The sequence below is a fragment of the Scyliorhinus torazame genome, chromosome 8 (genome assembly GCF_047496885.1).
Source record: "Scyliorhinus torazame isolate Kashiwa2021f chromosome 8, sScyTor2.1, whole genome shotgun sequence".
Lineage (NCBI taxonomy): Eukaryota > Metazoa > Chordata > Chondrichthyes > Carcharhiniformes > Scyliorhinidae > Scyliorhinus > Scyliorhinus torazame.
The window spans coordinates 168,492,517-168,519,574 of record NC_092714.1 but is presented as its reverse complement, the minus strand read 5'-3'; the positions used below and the strand labels follow the sequence as shown (position 1 = coordinate 168,519,574).

The 27,058-nt window shown below is 47.8% G+C and overlaps 1 protein-coding gene across 2 annotated transcripts in view; it reads left to right on the top strand.

Moving 5' to 3' along the window:
- The first annotated feature begins 1,012 nt into the window (after positions 1-1,012).
- The window catches only part of LOC140428239 (deoxynucleotidyltransferase terminal-interacting protein 1), a 113,228-nt gene continuing 87,182 nt past the window's right edge, over positions 1,013-27,058 (top strand). For both annotated transcript variants that reach the window (XR_011948738.1, XM_072514489.1), the window contains exons 1-6: positions 1,013-1,159; positions 7,328-7,424; positions 11,347-11,445; positions 13,653-13,721; positions 17,923-17,979; positions 20,112-20,173. Coding sequence is in view for 1 of the 2 variants with exons in the window: in XM_072514489.1 (XP_072370590.1) it covers positions 1,104-1,159; positions 7,328-7,424; positions 11,347-11,445; positions 13,653-13,721; positions 17,923-17,979; positions 20,112-20,173 (440 nt within the window). In the remaining variant the exon portion in view is untranslated. The remainder of the gene's footprint in view (positions 1,160-7,327; positions 7,425-11,346; positions 11,446-13,652; positions 13,722-17,922; positions 17,980-20,111; positions 20,174-27,058) is intronic.

Genomic DNA, 27,058 nt, shown 5'->3' with positions numbered 1-27,058 from the left:
AGAGCAGCAGATCCCTGGGAACAACACCACCTGGAGCTTCCCCTCCCAGTCACTCACCACCCCGACTTGGAAACATAGCTCCGTTCCTTCACTGTCGCTGGGTCAAAATTCTGGTGCTTCCTCCCTGACAGCACTGTGGGTGTACCTACAGCTCAGGGACTGCAGCGGTTCAAAAAGGCAACTCACCAGCACTTTCTGAAGGGCAACTAGGGATGGGCAATGAATGCTGGCCTAACCTTCGACGCCATGTCCCATAAATGAATTTAAAATAAACTAGGATACATCCCACCTGGACTGGGTGATTTTGATACTTTGAAGACTGTCACACATTGAAGTAAATCCTCCATTTTTATCCTATCCAATATAGATACCGCCACTTTCTTTATTACCACATGGCAGATTCCTTAATGAAGGCAGATACAAAACCCTATTTGAGTACCTCAGACGTGCCTCTGTCGCCAAGGGGTCGTCCTTTCTGTGCCCCTAAATGTCCCATTTCACTATCCTTTTATCATTTATTTCTTATTAAAAAGAGAGACATCCGTGTTTCCTTTTACATTAGCATTGCAGGGCCCAGTGTACAACCGAAGGGGCAGAGCAGGGACTGGTGTGGGGTTGAGGGTGCTCCGCGGGGCCCATGTGGCCAAGGACGCACTGTCGGGGCCCGGTGTGAGTGCCGGGGGTGCACCGCCGGGGCCCGGTGTGAGGGCCGGGATCCCGCCGCCGGGGCCCGGTGTGAGGGCCGGGATCCCACCGCCGGGGCCTGGTGTGTGGGCCGGGGTCGCGCCGCCGGGGCCCGGTGTGAGGGCCAGGATCGCGCCCCCCGGGGCCCAGTGTGGAGGGCTGGGTTCGCGCCACCGGGGGCCCGGTGTGGGGGCCGGGGTCGCGCCGCCAGGGCCCAGTGTAGGGGTCGGGGCCCGGTGTGAGGGCCTGGGTCGCTCCACCGGGGCCCGGTGTGGGGGCCGGGGTCGCGCCTCCGGGGCCCGGTGTGACAATCAGGGACATGCCGCCAGGACACTGGTTTTGGTGATGGGGCTTGATGCTGGAGACAATGTTGTGACGTTCTTGTGACGTTTCCCTGTTTTGCAGAACCCTGGAACATTATGATTAAGCATCGGCAAGTTGCTCGAAGGGGTCGGAGATCACAGATGGCGGTGAGGTAAAGCATGTTTATTATAATCAGTGTACATGTAGGCACTGGCCTCATGGTAATGGTCCTGGCCCAGACATTTTCAAATTACCAAGTTTTAAAATAGAATAATTAATAAATCTGTTCATTCTGACTGGCACGACTAAATAAGAAAGTTGCCACATTGTTCTTACAAATCTAACTGGGGACTTCCGGTTGCGGCGATGCGGAGCAAAGCCGCACGTTTCGGCAGTTCGGCAGATCCCGCGAAAATGGACTTTCGGGTTCTCCAGAGGGGCCCCAACGGAGCTTTTTTTTGATTGATCCCGTGTGGGAAGGAGCAGCGAGGTCCCCCCCCCACAATATTTGGCAGGGAGCAGCGGTGGAGCAACGAGGAAAGAGGCCATGGAGCAGAGAACAAAACGAGGGGAAGAAGGCAAGATGGCGGAGGGCGGAGTGCAGGCAGCATGGGGGCCAGACCAGCAGGAGTTCTTCATGAGATGTGTAGAGGTGCTGGCGCCGATACTGTTGGCGATCGAGGGGCTGAAGGAGACCCAGACGACCCAGGCGGTGGAGCTTCGTGAGGTGAACGATAAGGTGAACACCAACGAGGACGATATCCAGGGCCTGGCGGTAAAAATGGAGGCGCACGAGGCGGTGCACAAGAGGTGAGCCGAGAGAATTGAGGTCCTGGAGAACATGTCGAGGAGGAAGAATCTCCGGATTCTGGGTCTTCCTGAAGGAGTGGAGGGAGCTGATGCTGGGGCGTACGTGAGCACGATGCTCCATTCACTGATGGGTGCGGAGGCCTCTCCGACCCCCCTGGAGCTGGAAGGGGCTCACCGGGTCCTGGCGAGGAGACCCAAGGCAGATGAGCCGCCAAGGGCGATAGTGGCAAGGTTCCATCGCTTCGTGGATAAAGAAAGTGTGCTGAGATGGGCCAAGAAGGTGCGGAGCAGCAGATGGGAGAACGCGGTGATCCGAGTATACCAGGATTGGAGCGCGGAGGTGGCAAAGAGGAGAGCTGGCTTCAACCGGGCCAAGGCGGTGCTGCATAGAAAAAGAGTCCGGTTCGGCATGCTGCAGCCTGCGCGACTGTGGGTCACTTATCAGGACAGACACCATTATTTTGAAACGGCAGAAGAGGCTTGGACCTTTATACAGACGGAAAAACTGGGCTCCAACTGAGGGGATGTGGTTGTATATGGGGTTGTAAATATGGGTAAAGAATATTTTGTGCGTGGGATGATGGAGGGGGATGTGGGTAGAGTTCTGGTTAAAATTCCTAAAATTTCCTTTTTTCCTTTCTGTAGACAAAATGATGATGGGGAATGTGGGTGTCGGTCCTGGAGGGAGGTGAGACTCGCCTAAGATAGAAGATGGCTAGTCGGCGGGGGGGCGGGGGGGGGGGGGGGGGGGTAACCCCCAATCCGGCTGATCACGTGGAATGGGAGAGGCCTAAATGGGCCGGTTAAGTGGGCCCGAGTGTTCGCGCACCTAAAGGGACTGAAGGCAGACGTGGCCATGCTTCAGGAGACACATCTGAAGGTGGCAGATCAGGTCAGGTTAAGGAAGGGATGGGTGGGACAGGTGTTCCATTCAGGGCTGGATGCGAAGAATAGAGGGGTGGCAATACTGGCGGGGAAGCGGGTGTCATTTGAGCCCAAGAACATAGTAGCGGACAAGGGAGGCCGATGCGTGATGGTGAGTGGTAGTTTGCAGGGGACGGAGGTGGTACTGGTGAATGTATATGCCCCAAACTGGGACGATGCTGGATTCATGAAACGGATGTTGGGGCAGGGAGTTTGATAATGGGTGGGGATTTTAACACGGTGCTGGACCCAGCATTAGATCGTTCCAGATCTAGGACGGGGAGGAGGCCGGCTGCGGACAAGGTGCTTAGGGGTTTATGGATCAGATGGGGGGAGTAGATCCGTGGAGATTTGCCAGACCTTTGGCCAGAGAATTTCTTTTTTTCTCCCACGTACATAAGGCCTACTCCCGGATAGATTTTTTTGTTTTGGGCAGGGCACTGATCCCGAAAGTGGTGTTCTACAGGAAGTATGTGAACCTTTGGCCATGGCGTTACGGGAGTCGGGGAAATGGGAGGGGGTGGTTCGAGGGGGAGAGGAACATCGAGTGTCGCTGTATGCAGACGACCTGTTGCTGTATGTGACGGATCCAGTGGAGCGGATGGTTGAGGTAATGCAGATCCTACGGGAGTTTGGAGACTTTTCGGGCTATAAGCTCAATGTGGGAAAGAGTGAGCTCTTTGTGATCCATCCGGGGGACCAGGGAAGAGGGATAGAGGACCTACCGTTGAGGAGGGCGGAAAGGAGCTTTCGATATTTGGGGTTTCAGGTAGCTAGGAGTTGGGGGGCACTGCATAAACTCAATTTGACGCGATTGGTGAAAACAGATGGAGGAGGATTTTAAAAGGTGGGACATGTTGCCACTCTCGCTGGCGGATAGGGTACAGTCGGTTAAAATGGTGGTCCTCCCGAGATTTCTTTTTGTATTCCAATGCTCCCAATTGTGATCACTAAGGCCTTTTTAAGAGGGTAAGTAGGAGCATTACAGGATTTGTGTGGGCGAGCAAGACCCCGCGGGTAAGGAGGGGGTTCTTGGAGCGTAGCAGAGATAGGGAGGGTTGGCGCTGCCGAATTTGGGTGGTCACTATTGGGCAGCTAATGTGGCAATGATCCATAAGTGGGTGATGGAGGGAGCGGGGGCGGCATGGAAGAGGTTGGAGATGGCGTCCTGCAAAGGAACGAGCCTGGGGGCGCTGGTGACGGCACCGCTGCCGCTCTCGCCCGACAAGGTACACCACGAGCCCGGTGGTGGCGGCAACGCTAAAGATCTGGGGGCAGTGGAAACGACACGGGGGGCGACGGAAGCTTCAGTGTGGGCCCCCGATCAGAGACAACCATGGGTTTGTCCCAGGAAGGATGGATGTGGGGTTTCAGAGCTGGCATCGGGCAGGGATTAGAAGATTGGGGTACCTGTTCATTGACGGGCGTTTGCGAGCTTAGGGGCGCTGGAGGAGAAGTTTGGGCTACCCCCGGGAAACGCTTTCAGGTACATGCAGGTGAGGGCGTTTGTGAGGCGGCAGGTAAGGGAATTTCCGCTGCTCCCGGCACAGTGGGTTCAAGATAGGGTGATTTCAGGCGTATGGGTTGGAGAGGGCAAGGTGTCGGCGATATACCAGAAGATGAAAGAAGAGTGGGAGGCTTTGGTAGAGGAGCTGAAGGGTAAATGGGAGGAGGAGTTGGGGGAGGAGATTGAGGCGGGGCTATGGGCTGATGCCCTAAGTAGGGTTAATTCCTCTTCCTCGTGTGCCAGGCTTAGCCTGATACAATTTAAGGTGGTTCATAGAGCGCATATGATGGGGGCGAGGCTGAGTAGGTTCTTTGGGGTGGAGGACAGATGTGGGAGGTGCTCAGGAAGTCCGGCGAACCATGTCCATATGTTTTGGTCATGCCTGGCACTGGAGGGGAGTGGCGGGAACAGTATCTAAGGTGGTGAAAGTCCGGGTCAAGCCAAGCTGGGGGCTAGCACTATTTGGAGTAGTGGGTGAGCCGGGAGTGCAGGAGGCGAAAGAGGCCGGCATGCTGGCCTTTGCGTCCCTAGTAGCCCGGTGAAGGATCTTGCTAATGTGGAAGGAGGCGAAGCCCCCCAGCGTGGAGGCCTGGATAAATGATATGGCTGGGTTTATCAAGTTGGAAAGGATAACGTTTGCCTTGAGAGGGTCTGCGCAGGGGTTCTACAGGCGGCGCACACAGGACGCACGGCACACTACAGCTATGGTCCCAACAGGTGGCCATCCCATTTGCCCAGCCCCACCGTGGGCCCTGCCCACATGCATGCTACCATGTATGACGCCCGTCATTGCCACACGGTGGCCCCCTCCACTCCACAACCAGGTGCCACCCTACTGGCGGGGTATCACACAGCCCACCCAAGGAAGACACCCACAGGAGGGCGCAGGATAGGGGCCGCTTGCATATCGCTGGCAAGGGTAGCGCCTGCCGGCAGAATGGGTTGCGGGATTAGAGACGCCCCCATAACCCAAAAAGGTGTGCAGGGTAGGTGGATTGGTTCCGCTAAATTGCCCTTAATTGGAAAAAAATAATTGGGTACTCTAAATTTAAAAAAAAAATTCTTCTAAATTCCAGCGAATACAATCCTAACTGACTCAATCTCTCCTCAACTTAGTCCCGCCATTCCAGGAATGAAAGTAAACTTTCCTCAGATAAAGAGACCAAAACTGCACACAATATTCCAGGTGTGGTCTCACCAGTACCCTGCTGCTGCCTAGCCGACACATGACTCCAGTAACTCACAATGTGGTTGACTGTCAGTGCCTTCAGGGTTGGACAATAAATGGAGCGTCTCCATTGCAAGCGTCTCCCATGTTCAGGAAGGTACAAATGCCTTCCCTTCAGCCTTTGTATCTCTCCGTGTGTTTACCCAACGGATGTAGTTATCATTTGTTGTGTGTGAAAATCTATGTTTGTAATTGAAATCATCAGGTCTTGAGACCTTATGAGTTTCATCTGAAAAGGATGAATGTGCAGGATTACGGCGATAAAGTAAGAGAATGGCACTAATTGAAATTGTCCATTCAGGGAGACAATGCAAACACAATGGCTCTGTGATACAGTGCAGGAGGTTAACTGGGACATATCAATCCGGAGTGCGCTCAACTCTGCTCTCACTCTGTCTCTACCTTTAGCGATGCTCTGCTGTTTGTTGCATCTCAGAACTCCCCTTTCCTGGAATAGAATAATTCCTGTGTGTTCTTCGTTCTTACGGAGGGCTGCATGGTGGCCCAGTGGTTAGCACGGCTGCCTCACAGCGCCAGGGAGCTGGGGTCGATTCCGACCTCGGGTGATTGTGTGGAGATTCTGTGTCTGTGTGGGTTTCCTCTGAGTGCTCCGGTTTCCTCCCACAGCCCAAAGAGATGCAGGTTGGGTAGATTGGCCATGCTAAATTGCCCCTAGGTTTAGGTGGGGTTACAGGGATAGGGCGGGGATTGGGCCTGTGTAGGGTGGTCTTTCGAATGGTCGGTTCAGAGTCGATTGTCCAAATACACTAATTTTACTATGATTTCACTCTTGAAGTCAGAAGTCCTTGAACTGTCCCGATCTCATTCTTCAGCAGCGGTTAAAAACAATTAGTTCCTGAACTCCCTCAGTCCCTCTCTCTTGCAGCCTGCAGCTTTTCAAATCGCAACATCAAAACAATACTTGTTCAACCTGTCTTTTCTTCCTGACCATGGTGTTCTCTTCATTTTTACTTTGAATTGTGGATTGAGGACCAGCAAATCCTTTGAAAGGAGACATATTGTTTAACTTGGATTACATGAGGCAGACTCTCATTAGGATAGCCTCTTCTGGGGGCGACACAATGGCGCAGTGGTTAGCAACGCTGCCTCACGGTGCCGAGGATCCAGGTTCAATCCCGGCCCTGATTCACTGTCTATGTGGAGTTTGCACATTTTCCCCATGTCTCACATAGAACATACAATGCAGAAGGAGGCCATTCAGCCCATCGAGTCTGCACTGACCCACTTAAGCCCTCACTTCCACCCTATCCCCGTAACCCAATAACCCCTCCTAACCTTTTTGGTCACTAAGGGCAATTTATCATGGTCAATCCACCTAACCTGCACGTCTTTGGACTGTGGGAGGAAACCGGAGCACCTGGAGGAAACCCACGCAGGTACGGGGAGAACGTGCAGACTCCGCATAGACAGTGACCCAGCAGGGAATCGAACCTGGAACCCTGGCGCTGTGAAGCCACAGTGCTAACTACTTATGCCCCCACAACCCAAAAGATGTGCAGAGTAGGTGTATTGGCCACTCTAAATTGCCCCTTAATTTAAAAGAAAAGATAGCCTCTTCTGAATTTTAACTCCCTCCACACTTGTAGCAGGTGTATGTAACATTAGATTGGTGTCTTGGACTTGGTAGAAGTAAAACTGATGACTATCTGTGAGCACTGTCTTTATTTTCCACGTGAGTTCTATCCTCCAGTTTGCTCACAGGATGGGAATGAAATAATACACATTCATCTGCAGGTGTTCAAGATTCCGGAGGGAACTGCAGACTATCAGGGGCATTGAATGATCTATTGAATGTTGTTTTTGCCAGAGAGTTTACAAGGGTGAAATATCACACTGTCTCCTTTCCTCAGCTTTACCAATCCAAACATATCCATGGATCTGTTGCGAACTGTTCTGCAGCCTCACATCAATGAGGAGATCCGTGCTGTGATCAACAAGTACACCAAGGTAAGCCTCCCAAACCCACAGCGTTCTTACATTACAATGTGTGGGTAAAAATCTGTCTACCCTGCTCAGTCTGGATTAAGCTCCATAAACCAATCTCAAATGTAGGGGTATGTATTGATTCTGTATTCAGCTACCTTTTTGAATAACTCTACTGCTTCTCTGTAGTTTGAACAAATAACATTTTTGACCAGTTTGCTATTGTCTCTCTGTCTCATTTTATTGCCAAAATCTAAAAACTTGTTGCTTTATAAATTTAACACTGAATTTGATCATGTTACTATGGTTCTTCAATAAATGTTCCTGTACTGTTTGATTATTAACTAAGTCTGGCTCATCATTAAATTTACAATGGCCTACCCTCTCACTAGTTAGAACTTGAAGCCACATCCGGTCAAATCCTGCCTTTGTCTCGGGCAGTCGCTCTTGCCCTACTTTTTGGAATAAGCTCTTTTGTCTATATCAAGGTCAGGAGCCGAGTAGCCCTGGTGTACCTAAGCTGTGCATCAGTGAGCAGGCTGTTGCTGTGTCAGCACTATCAACAAACCCTTCCGTTATGTGCTGATGATCGAGCGGAGGCTAATAGGGTGATAATAAGAGTTTCTACAAGTAGTTGTAGGATAAGAGTAACTAAAATGAGCATTGGAACTCTGGAGATTGAAAATGGGGAATTCATAAGAAATGGAGAAATGACAGAGGTGTTGAGTAGATGTTTTGTCTGTTCTCATGGTAGAAGACACATAACATCCCAGGTACATTTGTAAATCAAGGGTTGTAAGGTAGGAAGGAACAATTGCAATAACCATGGAAAGGGTACTGAGAAAATTATTAGAAATATAAAGGCTGAAATGTCCCCAAGACCCGATGGACTTTATTCTGGGGATCAATAAGAAGTGGTTCCTGAGATAGCATATGCATCAGTTTTAATTTTCCAAAATTCCTGAGAAATGTCCCAGTGGATTGGAAAATTGCTAATGTGACACCTCTGCTCAAGGAAGGAGAGAGACAGAAAGCAGGACACTACAGGCCAGTTAGTTTAACATCATCGGAGGGAAAATGAAATAATCTATTATTAAAGAGTTTTTTGGGGGGTTATGAGTGTGTGGAATTCTCTTCCCCACAGAGGTGTGGAGGCTGGGCCTTTGAATCCCTTTGAGGCTGAGTTAGATAGATTCTTGATTAACAAGGGAGTCAAAGGTTTTGGGGGTAGACAGGAAGGTACAGTTGAGGCCACAAACATATCAGTTATGTTCTTATCAAATAGCAGAGCATGCTTGAGGGGCAGAGTGGCCTACGTCTGCTCCTAATTTGTATCTTTACATTGTTTATCATTGGCCAGGTTGGATTTGTCTTACTTTTTCTGGACAAGATATAGCAGGGCAATGTCCCATTATCCATAGAATCTGATCATTCAGATCCAATCCACCTAACCTGCACATCTTTGGACTGTGGGAGGAAACCGGAGCACCTGGAGGAAACCCACGCACACACGGGGAGAACGTGCAGACTCCGCACAGACAGTGACCCAAGCCGGGAATCGAACCTGGGACCCTGGAACTGTGAAGCAATTGTGCTATCCACTATGCTACCGTGCTGCCCGTACTGGAATATTGTCAGGGTCTATGGTCTTTGCAAAATCTACTGCTCACAGCCATTTTTGAATTTCAATCTGGTGCTGCTCTTTTTTTTTCTTCTTTTAAAAAATGTTTTTTACACCCCCTCCCCCACGTGGACAATTTACACCCCCTCCCCCACCACGTGGACAATTTACACCCCCCCCCACATGGACAATCTACACCCCCTCCCCCCACGTGGACAATTTACCCCCCTCTCCCCCACGTGGACAAGTTACACCCCCTCCCCCCCCACATGGACAATTTACACCCCCTCCCACCCCCACGTGGACAATTTACACCCCTTCCCCCCCCCCCCACGTGGACAATTTACACCCCTTCTCCCCCCCCCACATGGACAATCTACACCCCCTCCCCCCACGTGGACAATTTACCCCCCCTCTCCCCCACGTGGACAAGTTACACCCCCCTCCCCCCCACATGGACAATTTACACCCCCTCCCCCCCCACGTGGACAATTTACCCCCCCTCCCCCCCCCCCCCAACCTGGACAATTTACACCCCTCCCCCCCCCACGTGGACAATTTACACCCCCCTAGCCCCCCACGTGGACAATTTACACCCCCTCCCCCCCCCCCCCCACGTGGACAATTTACACCCCCCTCCCCCCCACGTGGAGAATTTACACCCCCTCCCCACCCGACGTGGACAAATTACACCCCCCCCCCCCCCCACGTGGACAATTTACCCCCCCCCCTCCTTGTGGACAATTTACCCCCTCTCCCCCCCTAAACGTGGACAATTTACCCCCTCTCCCGCCGTGGACAATTTACCCCCCCCCCGCCGTGGACAATTTACCCCACCCCCCACGTGGACAATTTACCCCCCCCCAATGTGGACAATTTACCCCCTCTCCCCCACGTGGACAATTTACCCCCTCTCCCCCACGTGGACAATTTACCCCCTCCCTCCCCCCCCCCCCACGTGGACAATTTACCCCCTCCCCCCACGTGGACAATTTACCCCCTCCCCCCACGTGGACAATTTACCCCCTCTCCCCCAAGTGGACAATTTACCCCCTCTCCCCCACGTGGACAATTTACCCCCTCCCCATCCCACGTGGACAATTTACCCCCTCCCCATCCCACGTGGACAATTTACCCCCTCCCCATCCCACGTGGACAATTTACCCCCTCCCCATCCCACGTGGACAATTTACCCCCTCCCCATCCCACGTGGACAATTTACCCCCTCTCCCCCACGTGGACAATTTATCCCCTCCCCCCCACGTGGACAATTTACCCCCTCCCCAGCCCACGTGGACAATTTACCCCCTCTCCCCCATGTGGACAATTTATCCCCTCCTCCCCCCAACGTGGACAATTTACCCCCTCTCCCCCACGTGGACAATTTACCCCCTCTCCCCCACGTGGACAATTTACCCCCCCCCCCATGTGGACAATTTACCCCCTCTCCCCCACGTGGACAATTTACCCCCCCAACGTGGACAATTTACCCCCTCTCCCCCACGTGGACAATTTACCCCCCCCCCCCCATGTGGACAATTTACCCCCTCCCCACGTGGACAAATTACACTCTTCTCCCCATGTGGTCAATTTACCCCCCCCCAACGTGGACAATTTACCCCTCCCCACGTGGACAATTTACACCCCCCCCCCAACGTGGACAATTTACACCCCCCCCCCCCACGTGGACAATTTGCCCCCCCTTACCCACCACGTGGACAATTTACCCCCCCTTACCCACCACCTGGACAATTTACCCCCCCCCCCCCTCCTCGTGGACAATTTACCCCCCCGTGGACAATTTACCCCCCCCCCCCCCCCCCCCCCCCCCCCCCCCCCCGCCACCTGGACAATCTGGTGCTGCTCTTGACATGCTTTTCGGCAATTCCAATCCTGGACAATCTGGTGCTGCTCTTGACATGCTTTTCGGCAATTCCAATCCTGACCAGCTTTCTGCCCTGTCTACGAATTGGCCGCTGTATTTTACCTTCGGAGTTATATTTGAGCCTCAAATTCAATTTTATTATCTTACTTGCCATGTCTTAGTATACAAAACTCTTTCTTAGATCAAATATCTAACCTACCCTTCTGCCCTGATGTTACCTTTCTCACACCATTTAACTTAAAACGCTTCTGTTTGTCACGTCCTGCCGCTTTTGTTATTTTAGTATTTGCTCCACCTGGATCTGTGGGTTATGTTCCCTATTCTCTGGGTGGATTGGTAAGTGGATGTATTAATGTATGGGTTGAAGTGCTGCAGTTTAAGTGCAAAGCACACCCTGAAATAGGTTTGCTTGTTTTGCTGCTGACTGAATCTGTTTTCAGTTTTTCCAGAAGGCTGCATGGAATGTGAAGGAGAATATTGGGGAAGATGTGGATCCTGAGCAACTTGTGCAGGAAACTTGTAAAAACTGTTTGGAACAGGTAGGGAAATGACAGGAGGAGAGGGCAGAGCTGCTTGTTACACATGAGATTAATTCTCCGCAAAGAAGTCAATGAATGGCTGCCACCTCCGGGTGAACCCTGATCGTGAACCTCTCAAGGCGAACTTAACCTTTTCTAGACCGAGAAAGCTCGCCATGTCCGACAGCCATACCTTGGTCTTCGGGGGCTTTGAGTCCCTCCGTGCCAACAGTATTCATCGCCGGGCTACCAGGGAAGCAAAGGCCAAGACGTTGGCCTCCTTCTCCTCCTGGACTCCCGGGTCCTCCGACACCCCAAAGATTGCCACCTCAGGACTCATTACCATCCCAATTTTCAAAACCCGGGACATGATGTCCGCGAATCCCTGCCACTACCCTCTGAGTTTAGGGCACGACCAGAACATGTGCACGTGATTAGCTGGCCCACTGGCGCATCTGGCACACTTGTCCTCCAGCCCGAAGAATTTACTCATCCGGGCCACCGTCATGTGGGCCCGGTGCACGACCTTAAACTGGATCAGACTGAGCCTGGCGCATGTTGCGGTCGTGTTTATTCTGCCCAGAGTTCTGCCCAAATACCGTCCTCCATCTCCCCGAACTCCTCTTCCCACTTAAGCTTCAGGTCCTCAGTCTGTGTATCCTCTGCTTCCATTAGTTCTTTGTAAATATCTGAGACTCTACCCTCACCTACCTCTCCCCTAGAAACTACACTGTCCTGCCTCCCCTTTGGTGGGAGGCGTGGGAAGGACGGCACCAGTCTGCGCACAAAATCCCACACCTGTAAGTCTAAAGTCATTTCCTCCTGCCAGCCCAAACTTCTCTTCCAACGCCCTCATGCTCAGAAAGCTCCCTTCCAGGAACAGATCACCCACCCTCACAATCCCCGCCCTCCGCCACATTCGATACCCACTGTCCATGTTCCCCGGGGCAAATCGGTGATTGCCGCAGATTGGGGTCCACACCGATGCTCTCACTTCCCCTATATGCCTCCTCCACTGGCCCCAGATACACAGAGCCGCCACCACTTTCGGGCTGGTGGAGTACCGCGCGGCAGAGGTGCCGTAACCAGGGCTGCCAAACTAGTGCCCCTGAACGAAGCAGCCTCCATCCGCTCCCAAACTGACCCCGTACCCACCATCCATTTCCTTATCATCGCTATGTTGGCCGCCCAGTAGTAATTGCTGAAGTTCGGCAACGGCAGCCCCCCTTCCCTCTGTTCCTTTCGAGCATCACCTTCCTCACCCGCGGGGACTTCCCCGCCCAGACAAATCCCGGGATAATTTTATTCAGCCTCTTAAAGAAGGACCTCGGGATGAAAATGGGGAGACACTGAAATATGAACAAGAATCTCGGGAGAATCGTCATCTTAACAGTCTGCACCCTCCCCGCTAGTGACAGCGGGAAGAAAATAATTTTTATTCAGATGCATGGTTCTGAGGGTTCAGAATCCTTCTTATGTTAGGGAATAGATGTTTTTTTAAACTATTCTGCATGATAATAGGGTTTAAATTTCTTTATTGGCTTTCTTCGAATTGAATATATGAGGTTAACCGCTCCTAGCAATAACGACACATTGAGGTTCACATTTACAATTCAATGTACCAGAGAATTCACCGTTAAGTTAAGCCTTGGCAAGTTCTGAAGTATTTACCCTAACACTTTAGCTCTGATACAGATTCAGATCTTATCAAAGGATTATCTGAGAAATCCTTATCCAAATTCCTCAGCAACGTTCTTGGCAAAGTTGAAATTTAAAACCATAAGTCAAAACATAGCCATGGCTATCTCACTGCTGATAGCCCTCAAAGCTGAGTGAACTGCAATAGTTTTAACCTCTGCTGTTCTGTTTTTGCTTTTAGTTTCATGGAAATGGAGGCAGAAACCAGTATCTCCAGCCTTCTAATAAAAATGTAATTAACATAGAAAAGCTGGAAGTTAGTATTTAAGAATTAACCATTTTGTCACTGATTAATGATTATCAATTCTAATGTCGAGGAGCTTAGATAAGCAGTCAGGGAAATGTGGTGTGGAGAGCTCCAGTGGATGCACAAACAGGTTGGGCCAAGTGGCCACCTCTTGTGCTGTAATGCCTGATGTTGTCGTTGCATGCTGGTGAATTACTTGGATAGGAAGGAGTTCTTGTTCTTTCTGTGTGTACTTGCAATTGTGAGCCAGTACCTCACTGTCTTATCCCTCTCGCTGCTGTAGGCTAAGATGATGTATTCAGATGGAGGGAAGATGATTACCAAACCCATTGGAGAGCTCTCTGCTGTAAAGGTAGGCATAGATTATAATTCTGAGCACAAAACAACCAAGTATATCCAATACCCTGCCCGTCCGAATGTCAGTCCAAGTCTGGGTCAGTGGAATGGTCACAATGCTGTTTCTTTCTGTAGAGAATGTGATGAATAGAACAAAGAACATGCCCTTTGGCCCTCCAAGCCTGCGCCGATCATGCTGCCCGTCTAATCTAAAACCTTCAACACTTCCCAACCTATTCATGTATTTGTCAAGATGCCCCTCAAATTTCACTATCTCCACCACCTTCTTTGGCAGCGAGTTCCAGGCACCCACTACCCTCTGTGTAAAATACGTTCCTCGCACATCTCTAAACTTTGCCCCTCGTACCTCAAACCTCTGTCCCTCAGTAATTGACTCTTCCACACTGGGGAAAAAGTTTCTAACTATCCACATTGCCCATGCCCCTCATAATTTTGGAGACTTCGTTCTGGTCGCCTCTCAACCTCCGTCGTTCCAATGAGATCAACCGAGTTTATCCAACCTCTCCTCATAGTTAATGCCGTCCATACCAAGCAACATCCTGGTAAACCTCTCCTGTACCCTCTCCAAAGCCATCCTTCTGGCAGTGTGGTGACCAGAATTGAATACTATATTCCAAGTGTGGCCTAACTAAAATTCTATACAGCTGCAGCATGACTTGCAAATTTTTATACTCAATGCCCCGGCTGATGAAGGGAAGCATGCCGTATGCCTTCTTGACTACCTTCTCCACCTGCTTTGCCTCTTTCAGTGACCTGTGGACTTGTACATCAAGATCCCTCTGCCTGTCAATATTCTTAAGGGTTCTGCCATTTACTGTATATTTCCCACCTGTATTCGACCTTCCAAAATGCATTACCTCACATTTGTCCGGATTAAACTCCATCTGCCATCTCTCCGCACAAGTCTCCAAATGATCTAAATCCTGCTGTATCCTCTGACCGTCCTCATCGCTATCCGCAATTCCACCAACCTTTGTGTCATCCGCAAACCTACTCACCAGACCAGTTACAGTTTCCTCCAAATCATTTATATGTACTACAAACAGCAACGGTCCCATCACTGAGCCCTGCGGAACACCACTAGTCACAGCCCTCCAATCAGAAAAGCACCCTGCCACTGCTCCCCTCTGTTTTCTATGACGGAGCCAGTTTTGTATCCATCTTGCCAGCTCACCTCTGATCCCATGTGACCTCATCTTCTGTACCATCCTGCTATGATGGACCTTGTCCAAAGGCCTTACTGAAGTTCATGTAGATAACAAAGTCCTTGCTGAAGTTCAAGTAGACAACATCCACTGGCCTACCTTCATCAATCATCTTTGTCGCTTTCTCGAAAAACTCGATCAAGTTAGTGAGACACAACCTCCCCTTCACAAAACCATGTTGCTTCTCGCTAATACGTTCACTTGCTTCCAAATGTGAGTAAATCCTGTCTCGAAGAATCCTCTCCAATAATTTCCCTATCACTGACGTAAGGCTCACCGTACTGTAATTTCCTGGACTCTCCTTGCTACCCTTCTTAAACATTGGCTATTCTCCAGTCCTCTGGAACCTCACCTGTCGTCAGTGAGGATACAAAGATTTCTACCAAGGCCCCAGAAATTTCCTCCCTTGCCTCCCTTCTAGGGTAGATCCCATCAGGCCCTGGGGACCTATCTACCTTAATGTTTTTTAAGATGCCCAACACCACCTCCTTTTTGGCCTCAATGTGACCCAGACTATCTATACACCCTTTCCCAGACTCCTCATCCATCAAGTCCTTCTCTTTGCTGAATACTGATACAAAGTACTCATTTAGTACCTCGCCCATTTCCTCTGGCTCCGTTCATGGATTCCCTCCTCTATCCTTGAGTGGGCCAACCCTGTCCCTGGCTGCCGCCTTGCTCTTTATATAAGTATAAAAAGCCTTAGGATTTTACTTAATCTTGTAGAAATTGTTATATGTTATATATTTCAAATTTGTTGCAGTAATATTAAAAAACCCTAGTTTAAGATACAGACAGGTAGTATGTATGCTAAAGCTGTAATTAAGGAGACATAAAAGGTGAGGTCATGATTCATTCTAACCACTTACTTGATTACAGATAAAGGGTAATGGAACATTGTTATGATTTCTGGAAATTCCCTGGAGAGTAGATAATTTATGAAGGATTTTATTTAGCCCTAGCAAGTAGGTCATGTGACATCTTAGTAGGATACAGATGATGTAATTAATGGGAAGAGCCAGGTCTATCTGTAGTTTTTCAGTTTGCCATAGGATTTGAATCTGACAAGACAGTAGGATTTTAAGTTGAACAGCAGTTTTGCCAAATAATGCTATTAGATTGAGACGTGTACTGAATCAACTTTTGAAAGGAACTCTCCAAATGTATCTACAAAGCCAAGCAAGTAATCTGTTTGTTAACTTTGTTTATAAGTAGCATGTGAACTGTATTGGATTGCTTAATTGGAGTTAGCAGCAGGCATAGATAGTAATTTAAAGTTTCCCCTTGTGTTTAAGAACTTTTTAACTGATAATTATAGAGCTATTCTTTGTTAATTCTGAGTTTAAATTAAAGTTGCTTTAACATAAAAGATACCTGTTGGTCAGAGTCATCACTCGTGGGGTGAAGTATCCTTTCCTCACAGTTTTACAAATTAAAAAAAAATTGTTTGGGGTTCTTGTCTGGTATTCTAACAAATGTTGGGGTTTGGTCAAGCGTGTTAACAAGAATATTCATCAGTCCTTTGATAGTTGGCAGAGAGCTGGTTACTGTAACCAATGTGCCACCATTCAATGACTCCATCAGGGGTCAAGTCTAACTGTTGCAGTTGTCTTTCCTGTTAGTCTGAGAAGATCATAAAAATGCTTGAAGTCTACAGTCTGGACACTGTCCTTACAGCTGAAGGGAGTGACCGGTCTCGGGAGGTAAAAGGATTCTCTGAACCTGTGCTCCAGGGGGACTTTGAAAACAAACAGGTTGAATCATCACCAGGGACCTAATAACCGACTATTCCTGCCGTCCAGGATCCTGATGACTGGCTATTCCTGTCATCCAGGGATCTGATTACTGACTATTCCTGTTAAACTGTGGGAAATTTCAATTGATTCAGCTTTATTTTGACTTACAAAGGTATGGTTTCAAGGCAATCTTTAACCTTGCCCGAGAACTTTTGCAGGGATTCAACTATCAGTTTGTTAGTGACTGGAATGCTGAAGTGGGACATCACTCCCTACTTTGTTTCTACTGTGTTTCAGTGCGGTGTTCGTACATCTCCCACATTGCATGTAGACTGCCACAGATTGTAGATGAGACTTCAGCACCACTTTGTGATTGCATCCTGTAATTACAGCATGACCAAGACCTGTTTATATAGGGGATTCCCACTACATGTGCATTTTCAATGTGAGATGTTGACTAACGTTAAAAACCATGAAGGCAATAAGTTTTATTTGTGGACAGGGAATGCCTGCACACTTATATTTATCTGTACTCAATGAATCACTGCACTTTTTTGTTTCATTTGCTTTCATGAACACACTGACTCATGATAGAGTGTAGTTCCATGGATACTGGCAGCTCAATTTCTCACAAGGGGCAGCTAGCTCTTCACAGTCAGCTAGACAGTGAGTGTTGGCAGGCTAATTCACATAACAATTCTATCTCTACACCTGCATTGCCAATAGGGGTCAATAAATAGAAAGCAAGTGTGAAAGACTGACCGTTTTTATTTACCTGTATGTGAGTCCAGGAATGCTGAGGATGAAAAGTTTGGATACTTCGGTGAAATGGAATGAGAAGGTCATGTATCCTCTGGCTCCAGACAGTTGCCAGGAATTGGGGCGAGTCAGTGGTTAGACAATGGATTTTGAGTCTGGAAACCTGACTATTCCATTACATTGTTTTGAGAGCAGGGCATTTCTCTGCAGTGTTCAGGCAAACATTTATCCATCAACTAACAACTATCCTTCATCCAGCATCACGATAACACATTGCCTGTTTGTGATCAGCTATCTGACCACGGGTTCTTGCTGTGTGCAATTTGGCTGCCCATTTGCTGCTTCAAAAGTGCTTCGTTGGCTGTGAAGTGGCTCGAGATGCTCCGAGATCGTGGTAGATGCTATATAAATACAAGTTGTTTTATCCTACTGTCTTTTATTTTCAGTTTAAAAACAACCAATGTGTTATTTTGACATAAAATGTGTCTTTTTGCAGCGCTCACGACAAATGGAGGATGACCTGAGCCAGAGAGGGAGTCCGATCCCAAAGAAGGTCAGCATGAGTGATGTTGGACATGAGAAGTTCAGTTAAGGGCATTTTGGTAGGAAGAATGTGGAGAGCCAATAAAAAAAATAAGAGTTAAAGTTCTTGCGCAGTTGATTATGTGCATAGATCATTGAAGGTGGCAGGACAGTTGGAGAGAGCAGTGAATAAAGCTTATAGTATTCTGGGCTTAGAATAGGGGCATAGAGTACAAGAGCAAGGAGATTATGTTGAACGTCTACAAGACAATAGTTACACCTCAGCTGAAGTATTATGTACAATTCTTGGCTTCACACTGTAGGAAGGATGTAAACACATTGTCGAGAGTGCAGAAGAGGTTTACAAGAATTGTTCCAAGGATGAGAAACTTCAATTATGATGATTGATTGGAGAGATTGAGACAGTTCTCCTTGGAGAGGAGAAGGCTAAGAGGAGATTTGATAAAGATGTTCAAAATCATGAGGGGCTTTGACAGACTGGATAGGGAAAAACTGTTCCTGCTCGTAAAAGGATCAATAACGAGACTGCACAGATTTGAAATGATTTGCAAAGGAAGCAAATGTGATGTAAGAAAAAGCTTTTCCACAGAATGAGTGAGGCAACAGGGTGGCACAGTGGTTAGCAGTGCTGCCTCACAGCACCAGGGACCCGGGTTCAATTCTGGCCTTATGTGACTGTGTGGAGTTTGCACTTTCTCCCCCTGCCTGCATGGGTTTCCTTCAGGTGCTCCAGTTTCCTCCCATATTCCAAAGATGTGCAGTTTAGATGGATTGGCCATGTTAAATTACCCCTCAGTGTCCAAAGATGTGTATGTTAGGTGGGGTTATGGGCTTACGGGATAGGGCTGGGGAGTGGACGTGGGCAGTGTGCTCTTTCAGATGGTCGGTACAGACTTGATGGCCCAATTGGTCTTATTCTGCACTGTAGGAATTCTATTATTCTATTGAGTGGTTCGGGTCTGGAATGCAATGCCTGGAAATATGGTGGAGGCAGGTTCAATTGAGGCATTCAAGAAGGTATTAGATGATTATTTGAATAGAAACAATGTGCAGGGGTTCGGGGAAAAGGTAGGGGATTGGCACTAAATCATTATGCTTGTCTGGAGAGCTGGTGCAGACACGATGGACCGAATGGGCTCCTTCTGCACTGTAACAATTCTATGATTCTGTATGACTTTGTTCAACAGGATTTGATGTCATGGTAATGCATCTGTGAAATAACAAGGTACCACACAGCCAATAGAAAATGTTCAGTATCTTGCACATCAGAAAACCCGATCATCCTTTCCCAGCAAACATTGACATCAGGGTGCACTCTACATTAATAAGTATTTTGTAATATATAGGACTAATATCACTGTGGGTACAGTTTGGGTATAGTTGCATTGAACCCTGCATTTTGGCATTTAAAAAAAATTTAGAGTACCAATTCATTTTTTCCAATTAAGTGGCAATTTAGCATGGCCAATCCACCTACCCTGCACATCTTTGGGTTGTGTGGGCGAAAACCACGCCAACACGGAGAATGTGCAAACTCCACATGGACAGTGACCCAGAGCCGGGATCGAACCTGGGACCTAGGTGCCGTGAGGCAGCAGTGCTAGCCACTGCACCACCGTGCTGCCCACGTTTTGGCATTTTGATGTAGAAATCCAATAAGTTGACCAATGCCCTTCAGGGAGCCTGACATCAGTAACCAGAGTGGTTAACCTGTAACTCCTAACCCACACCATGTGACTGAAACTTTAGGCCATTGATCATAAAATGCTGCCTTGCCTGTGTTACTTCCATCCCAAGAACATTGTCATGTCCTTTCACTTGCCTCCCTACCTGACCATGGGCTGGCATTGCCTCAGTAATTAGTTTGTCTATCGAGATGATTCCAAGCACACAGTCTCCTCGGAAACCCGGACAAGCCACAATTCAGATGCCCCAGGGCATTGTGCCAACTGGATGTGAGAAATTCACCAGTGGTGCCAAGTCTGGCTGGTACCTCCCCATATGGAAACATAGAGCAAGGAGCTAGGACCTAGGTATAGTTACAGCTCCTGCTCCATCCCATGCAAAGGTGTGGTAGAAGCTGGAAACAGTGAATAGCGCAATGTGTAAAGTTTTAAAGAAACTGCACTTGTACTTTTGCAGAGAAAAGGGCGACCACCAGGACATCTGATTTCATTTGACCGGACGACCCCAAGTGCTGCTGTGTGAGTACAGCTCTGGAGTGCGTGTATTCTGTGACACGACCTGTGTTGCAGGCTGTTTAATTAAAATGTTGTCCTCCAACTGACTGCTTTTCCAGCAGGTTAATTTTGCTCAGAAATGATTGTGAATCTACAGTAATGATAGCACATCTCTTTCTCTCCGCTTCACTGCCTGGATAACAATTGCTTGTCTCCACAAAAGCAAAATGATACAACTGGAAGATAGAGGGGGAAGGAGAGGGAGACCCCTTCCTCACCCCAGGTTCCAGTGTCCCATGGCCAGTGAAGGGGTAAGGCACGGTCAGGGAACCACACCTTCAGGGCTGATGATGGCCTGGAGTGTTTAATGGGTGAAGTACTGTAACTCTACTTCAAAAGCATTGTGTACAGTATTAGTATACTGAAAGTTTGGAGCTAATCTTGCATCAGCAGCTGCGTTCTGACATTGTTCTTGGAGTTGGGTGATGCCAGTAGCAACCTCCTGCTACCAGCTGCTCAAGAGGTAATTCAGTCAATGCAGGTATTACAAAATATACCGTCTCAAAACAAAATTTGAATTTTGTTCTGTGTATGTGTATGCCGCAATCTCCAGTACCTTACCTTTTCTTAGGCATTAATTTTGATTTTGCTGGTAAACATCTCCGCCTCTATTTCTTGCTCCCTTTAAGACACTACCTGAAATCATCTTTAACCAACCTTTGGTCATCTACTCTAATATCTGTCAAGTTTTATTTGCTCTGGAGAGCATCACGGCAACATCCAGTCCAGGGGTAAATCTGGGTGAAATTTGAATCACAGAATCACAATAATAAATGCAGAAGAGGCCCTTCGGACCATCGAGTCTGCACCAATGCATGAAAGACACCTGACCTGCCTACCTAATCCCATTTACAAGCCTTGAATGTTATGAAGTGCCAAGCGCTCATCCAGGTACTTTTTAAAGGATGTGAGGCAACCCACCTCTACCACCCACCCAGGCAGTGCATTCCAGACTGTCATCACCCTCTGGTAAAAAAGGTTTTCCCCAAATCTCGCCTAAACTGAAATGTTCCATCCCAGGCAACAGCCTAGTGAATTGTCTCTGTGCCCCCTATAATATAATTGCCCTATTATTATTTTTACGAATTACGCACATATTTGCTCCTCAATTTTCCACTGACTATCTGGGAGTGTATAATAAACACCTAGTAATGTTGCTGTCTCCTTTTTATCCCTAAACTCTACCCTCAAAGCTTCATTTGATGCCTCCTCCAAGATATCATCTCTCCTTACTGCAGTAACTGGTCCTTAACTAATAATGCAATACCTCCTCCTCTTTTACCCCCTCCTCTGTCTCGCCTGAAGATTCTGTATCCCGAGATGTTGAGCTGCCAACCTGCCCCTCCATCAGCCACATCTCCGTGATGGCAACTATATCGCAATTCCCCATGTCAACCCTCACCCTTAACTCATCCGTTTTACCTGTAATACTCCTGGCATTAAAGTAGAGGCTATCCAGCCTTGTCTTGAAACCTACTACCGCTGTATTCCCTCTGACTTGATTGCTTTTCTGTGTTATGCTGTGTCCGTATTCTGCCAACAGTCTGATTCCCCTCCCCCACCGAATTAGTTTAAACTCCTCCCAACAACACTAGCAAGGATGTTGTTATTCCTGCTCTGGTTCAGTTGTAGGCCGTCCCGCTTCTACAGGTCCCACCTTCCCCAGAAGCAATCCCAGTGGTCCAGGGATCTATCAACCCTCCTTCCTGTACCAACTCTTAAACCGTGCATTCATCTGCGCTATTCTCCTATTTCTGTACTCATTAGCACATGGCACTGGGAGTAATCCAGAGAGGTCCTGCTTTTTAGTCTACTGCCTAACTCCTTGAATTCTTGATGCAAGACCTCATCCATCTTTCTACCTATGTCATTGGTACCAACATGTACCATGACCTCTGCTTTATCACCATCCCCCTTCAGGATGCCCTGCAGATGTTCAATGACATACCGGATCCTGGCACCAGGGAGGCAGAACACCATCCCGGAGTCACGTTGATGGCCACAGTAACGCCTATCTGTTCCCCTGACTATAGAATCACCTATTACTATGACTCTTCCTCCTGTGCAGACAGGCTACTTGTGGTGCTAGAAGCTTGGTTCTGTCCACTTTCCCTGGAGGAACCAGCCTCATTAACCTCCAAAATGGAATACTGATTTGCTAGCTGGACCCCAGGTGACTCCTGAACTACCTGCATGTTTCTTTTGGACTGCCTGGTGGCCACCCATTCCCTCCCTTCATCAAGTCCCATCAGCTGCAGTGTTATCACCTCTCTAAATGTGCTATCCACGATGTTCTCATACTCACGGATGCTCCACAGTTTTTCCGCCTGTGAAATCTGAGCTTCCAGGAGCTGCAGCTGGACATTCCTGCACACATGCTGGTCCTGGGGCCTGGAAATGTTCCTGGATTCCCATTTGGAACAAGAGGAGCAAACTAGAAATCTACCGTGCGGTTTAAGTGTAGTCTCGTATACACTTCAAAACTCAGTAGAAATTTAAGTTACACTTCTCGGATGCGAAATAAAAATCTTTTATTGTGTCTATTGATTATAATTGAGAGACTGAAATCTTCTTGTGGTTAAAAATCAGATGTTCTCAATAAGCCCTGCCAGCAGAAGATTTAAAGAGATATAATTGGCTTAATGGTTTACAAACAAATTTAACTTTCAAAATACAGTAATTTTTTTTGCTCGAAGTAAAACAGCTTGTGCAGATTTTAAGAGTTAGAGTGTAAGTATGAAAATACGAAATACGGATAGCGAATAGCTAGGTAAAAGATATAGAGTGATCCTGGATGGAAAATGTCTGCCCGGACCTCTCTGTTGAAAGAGAATGTTATCAGTCTGACTCCATCTGTCCCTACCCCTGCAATGTGCTGATTGGCTTGGATGGGTCTCAAATGCATTTGGTTGGACGGCTAGTTGTCAATCATCAATGTGCAACATATATGCGGATATGTTGCACCTTTGGGGACTTTCTATGTGTTGGAATGTGATTTACGCTTTTAATCAATTCTAGCTTTTACTGGTTTTACATCTGACTGCACTATTATCTGTATTCTGAACAATGGTGAATTCATGTTGTCATGGTGCTTATTTTGACCTTGATCAGATTGTGGTAAAGCTGCATAACTTCTGTAATTCTGTTCATTATAACAATGGATAGTTTATAATGTAAAATGTTGCATAAGCTTTAGCTAGCCTTTAGATGTTTCAAATTCTGTGCTTTGCCACTGCAAATCCTGCAAGCTGTATGTTTTTGTAATCTAAGTTATGCTTGAAGTTTTATGATGAAATCCATTTTAAAATGGATTTTAAACTGGGCTTTAGTATTTACATTAAAATGGCTAAATTAATGACCTTTTTACCTATCAGAAATAGCTGGTTCCCTTCACGGGGCTTTGAGCTCTCCTGTCATGATTAAACCCTTTAAATTTAAAATTTTAGAAGAACATAGAACATAGAAAAACATAGAAAAATACAGCACAGAACAGGCCCTTCGGCCCACGATGTTGTGCCGAACCTTTGTCCTAGATTAATCATAGATTATCATTGAATTTACAGTGCAGAAGGAGGCCATTCGGCCCTTTGAGTCTGCACCGGCTCTTGGAAAGAGCACCATACCCAAACTGAACACCTCCACCCAACACCAAGGGCAATTTGGACATTAAGGGCAATTTATCATTGGCCAATTCACCTAACCTGCACATCTTTAGACTGTGGGAGGAAACCGGAGCACCCGGAGGAAACCCACGCAGACACGGGGAGGACGTGCAGACTCCGCACAGACAATGACCCAAGCCGGAATCAAACTTGGGACCATGGAGCTGTGAAGCAATTGCGCTATCCACAATGCTACCGTGCTGCCCTTAAGAACAAATAAATCTACACTATATCATTTTACCGTCATCCATGTGCCTATCCAATAGCTGCTTGAAGGTCCCTAATGTTTCCGACTCAACTACTTCCACAGGCAGTGCATTCCATGCCCCCACTACTCTCTGGGTAAAGAACCTACCTCTGATATCCCTCCTATATCTTCCACCTTTCACCTTAAATTTATGTCCCCTTGTAATGGTGTGTTCCACCCGGGGAAAAAGTCTCTGACTGTCTACTCTATCTATTCCCCTGATCATCTTATAAACCTCTATCAAGTCGCCCCTCATCCTTCTCCGCTCTAATGAGAAAAGGCCTAGCACCCTCAACCTTTCCTCGTAAGACCTACTCTCCATTCCAGGCAACATCCTGGTAAATCTTCTTTGCACCTTTTCCAGAGCTTCCACATCCTTCCTAAAATGAGGCGACCAGAACTGTACACAGTACTCCAAATGTGGCCTTACCAAAGTTTTGTACAGCTGCATCATCACCTCACGGCTCTTAAATTCAATCCCTCTGTTAATGAACGTGAGCACACCATAGGCCTTCTTCACAGCTCTATCCACTTGAGTGGCAACTTTCAAAGATGTATGAACATAGACCCCAAGATCTCTCTGCTCCTCCACATTGCCAAGAACTCTACCGTTAACCCTGTATTCCGCATTCATATTTGTCCTTCCAAAATGGACAACCTCACACTTTTCAGGGTTAAACTCCATCTGCCACTTCTCAGCCCAGCTCTGCATCCTATCTATGTCTCTTTGCAGCTGACAACAGCCCTCCTCACTATCCACAACACCACCAATCTTCGTGTCGTCTGCAAATTTACTGACCCACCCTTCAACTCCCACATCCAAGTCATTAATGAAAATCACAAACAGCAGAGGACCCAGAACTGATCCCTGCGGTACGCCACTGGTAACTGGGATCCAGGCTGAATATTTGCCATCCACCACCACTCTCTGACTTCTATCGGTTAGCCAGTTCGTTATCCAACTGGCCAAATTTCCCACTATCCCATGCCTCCTTACTTTCTGCATAAGCCTACCATGGGGAACTTTATCAAATGCCTTACTAAAATTCATGTACACTACATCCACTGCTTTACCTTCATCCACATGCTTGGTCACCTCCTCAAAGAACTCAGTAAGATTTGTAAGGCAAGACCTACCCCTCACAAATCCGTGCTGACTATCCCTAATCAAGCAGTGTCTTTCCAGATGCTCAGAAATCCTATCCTTCAGTACCCTTTCCATTACTTTGCCTACCACCGAAGTAAGACTAACTGGCCTGTAATTCCCAGGGTTATCCCTAGTCCCTTTTTTGAACAGGGGCACGACATTCGCTACTCTCCAATCCCCTGGTACCACCCCTGTTGACAGTGAGGACGAAAAGATCATTGCCAACGGCTCTGCAATTTCATCTCTTGCTTCCCATAGAATCCTTGGATATATCCCGTCAGGCCCGGGGGACTTGTCTATCCTCAAGTTTTTCAAAATGCCCAACACATCTTCCTTCCTAACAAGTATTTCCTCGAGCTTACCAATCTGTTTCACACTGTCCTCTCCAACAATATCGCCCCTCTCATTTGTAAATACAGAAGAAAAGTACTCGTTCAAGACCTCTCCTATCTCTTCAGACTCAATACACAATCTCCCGCTACTGTCCTTGATCGGACCTACCCTCGCTCTAGTCATTCTCATATTTCTCACGTTTGTGTAAAAGGCCTTGGGGTTTTCCTTGATCCTACCCGCCAAAGATTGTTCATGCCCTCTCTTAGCTCTCCTAATCCCTTTCTTCAGTTCCCTCCTGGCTATCTTGTATCCCTCAAATGCCCTGTCTGAACCTTGTTTCCTCAGCCTTACATAAGTCACCTTTTTCCTCTTAACAAGACATTCAACCTCTCTTGTCAACCATGGTTCCCTCACTCGACCATCTCTTCCCTGCCTGACAGGGACATACATATCAAGGACACGTGCTGAAACAATGACTTACAATTCAATCTAGTTTGAGAAATACCTACCAGAACTTACTCACCAGTCAGCTGCTCTCTTTATAAACTCACGGCTCCCCTCACACTCTTTGAGGACAGGTAGGAAATGAAAGGGGCACCTCACTCCCTCTTCACCGAACTCCCTCAGTCACAAAACTCCCACTTTAATAATAATCTTTATTGTCACAAGTAGGCTTACATTAACACTGCAAGAAGTTACTGTGAAAAGCCACTAGTCGCCACATTCCGGCGCCTGTTCGGGTACACAGAATTACCTAACAGCATGTCTTTCGGAATTGTGGGAGGAAACCGGAGCAAACCCACACAGACACAGGGAGAACTTGCAGACTCCGCACAGACAGTAACCCAAGCTTGGAATTGAACCTGGGACCCCTGGCACTGTGAAGCCACAGTGCTAACCACTGTGCTGCCATGCCGCCCAAGTACTCTAATGCAGCTGAAGTCAGGACTCGAGTGCAAACAGTGTGAGACGGGAACAGGGCTGTTTGAATGCCACAATGATGTATATAAGAACACCCACAGCTATTGACTTTCATCAAGGAAAAAAGACTGGATGTGAACTAAAGACACTGATTCCTTGGAGAGTGTTGTAGTGGTGATTTGTTGACAATTACTTTTGTGCTGGTTTGAATAAGTGATATGTGCAATAAGGGGCTGTTTCGATGGCTAAAGTTAACTTTGTCTTTGGCTGGTTGGAGAGGGGGTGGTTTCTGTGGTTGTTTTTCCACTGTTTCTTCTGATGTTTGTTTACTGGGGAATGTGATGCTTTGAATATGTTTGTCCAGTGGGGGGAGAAAACAATGGGGAGACAGACTTTTTGGTGCCATGAGTGGGAGCTATTACGTCAGCTTGGTCAGCTGACTCACGGAAGTACAGTGGAGGGACGAGCAGCTGTTAAGCTGGAGCTTGATATGGGGGTTGGACTTCTGGTGCTGTTACCAGAGAGGGAGGGGGGGTGGG